At 50.5% G+C, this 2500-nt stretch overlaps 1 protein-coding gene across 2 annotated transcripts in view; it reads left to right on the forward strand.

The window, feature by feature from the left end:
• Positions 1-2500, forward strand: part of LOC143299237 (uncharacterized) — a 66342-nt gene that overhangs the window by 6308 nt on the left and 57534 nt on the right. For both annotated transcript variants that reach the window (XM_076612444.1, XM_076612445.1), the window contains exon 2: positions 1-1472. This exon is cut by the window's left edge and continues 317 nt beyond it. In XM_076612444.1, the coding sequence (XP_076468559.1) occupies positions 1-1472 (1472 nt within the window). The remainder of the gene's footprint in view (positions 1473-2500) is intronic.

Genomic DNA, 2500 nt, shown 5'->3' on the forward strand with positions numbered 1-2500 from the left:
ACAGAAGGAGCACACCCACTTTGATAGCGTCCCGGCGAGAACCAGTGCTGGTGAAGAAGACAACCTCCCCGCCCTCAGGGAAGCCGCCGTCGTTAAACGCATCAGCCCTCACGCCCTCGGCCAACTCTCCACACTCGCAGTCATTGGCTTCTTCGTTGAAGTCACCTATACTTGTAGAGTCGAATTCAAACCCAGCGAAGTCTTCCTTGAAGTCACCCATTCTTGTGGAGCCGAATTCGGTCCCAGCAGCATCTTCTTTGAAGTCTCCTGTTCTTGTGGATTCAAGCCGGTTGCCGTCTTCGCTCCAGTCACCTATACTTGTGGAGTCGAATTCAGCCCCAGCGAAGTCTTCGTTGAGGTCACCAGTTGTTGTGGAGTCTGATTCAACCCCAGTGAAGTTTTCACTGCAGTCACCAATACTTGTAGAGTCGAACTCAACCCCATTGAAGCTTTCACCCCAGTCGCCTATCCTCGTGGAGTCGATCCCAGCACCAGTGAGGCCAACGACGCATGGTGCACGTGCTCGCTCGGACAGCGGTGGCAGCGCTGTGGTCAGTCCGGACATGGCTGCCATCATCAAAATTAACGGGTTCCCGGAAAGTGGGGACACCGATCCTTACCAGCTCACGGGCTTTTACGATTCTTTGCCCACGTTGCCGGCGGATGACGTTGTGGCTCAGCGTCAGCCTTTGTCCCCTCCTCCTCCTCCTCCTCCCTCAACTCACCATTCTTTTCCGCCGCAAGCGTCGCCTGTGAAACGGAAGTCCGCGCCACAACCTCCACGACCATCATCGTCGGATCTGCAGCAGAAAGTTGATGGCCCACCCGTAGCCAACACTGCCAACAGATCAGAACTGCTGCAGAAAGCGCATCTTCAGACCATGGCCAATAAATCAGAACTGCTGTCAGACATAGAGCAGCGAGTTGCTAGCCATCCTCAAACTATGGTCAACAAATCAGAACTGCTGACTGAGCTGCAGCAGAGAGTTAATAGCTCACTCCAAACCAAAGGCAGCAAACCAATGCCCAGGTATTCCTTACTGCCATCAAACCACCCAGTAAAACCCTCGTCTTCTTCTTCTTCTCCATCACCGGACACCCCTGATGCCAAACAACCGAAATCTTCCCCCCACCGTAAGAGCAAAAAAGCGCCTCGCCCACCCGCAATGACCGGCATTGCAGAGAACGGAAACTGCGTCGAGGAAGCGAAAACCTCAGAGAATGCAAACGGCGTCTTCTCAGAGATACCGCCCGAGACGTTCCACCTGAACGTGAAGAGCACTCCAGAGTCCGCCGTGTCTGTGGACGCTGAGTCTGACGAGGAGGAAGCGTCGTTCGCCGGGCGGCGGGACCTGACGGACGCCAGGACCCTGGAGGAGAAGAAGATCGTCAGCACCAAGGGCACCGTCAGAGGCTTCAGGAACAGGGTCCGGGCGGGGATCGCCACTTTCCTGGACCACACTTCTAAGAAGGTGAGTGTGGGCTGTTCGGTTGGTGAGGTGGATGGTGGGAGGCGGTGGGTGGCGGTGACTTTTTCTGTCTGTATGTGTCTGTTTCTGACTCTTATCTAGATTTTTGTCTCTCTGTATCTTTCCCACTCTGTCTGTCTGTCTGTCTCTGTCTCTGTCTGTCTGTCTGTCTGTCTCTGTCTCTCTATGTCTCTGTCTGTCTGTCTGTCTGTCTCTGTCTCTGTCTCTCTCTATGGCATAGGGTATCAAAATGAATTTACGTCCGAACGTAAGGATAGACTGATTGCTTGCAATAAACAAAACTGGAATTCACAAGTGGGGTGGGGGGGTATTTGGTTCTTTTGATTAAAAGTGTATTTCAAGGAGAAAATAATATATTATGATATCAAACAAGTGGCACAGAACAAACCTGGCTGGATTCAGATTGAAAGCACTTGACTTTCATGCCAATAATAAATATGGTTTGAAACTGACACACCAACAGTTTCCATATCAACATATAGTCAACTACTCGTGTTTTACTGTAAATGCCATGGTATTTTCCTCTTCGTTTTTAAAGGTACACTTTTGATAAAGCTGTGGTGAAATGTGAAGATCTGATAATGTTTCTTTCGTTGAATAATGAAGATATAAATTTAAACATATTTCTGTACCATGAGAGTTTTGAAAGACAAATATAACCAACAACAATTCAGATGTCCAAACATGAAAAAAAACAACTGTACGCTGTGCTGTGATTGTTCACACTCACACACACACACACACACACACATACGCACGCACGCACGCACGCACGCACGCACGCACGCACGCACGCACACACACACACACACACACACACACACACACACGCACGCACGCACGCACGCACGCACGCACGCACGCACACACACACACACACACACACACGCACACACACACACACGCACGCACGCACACACACACACACACGCACGCACACACACACACACACTTATCAACCACTTTAGGACATGTCATCGTTCAATCATTTCATGCTCACACTATGGTTA

This window comes from Babylonia areolata, chromosome 24 (genome assembly GCF_041734735.1).
Source record: "Babylonia areolata isolate BAREFJ2019XMU chromosome 24, ASM4173473v1, whole genome shotgun sequence".
NCBI classification, from domain to species: domain Eukaryota; kingdom Metazoa; phylum Mollusca; class Gastropoda; order Neogastropoda; family Buccinidae; genus Babylonia; species Babylonia areolata.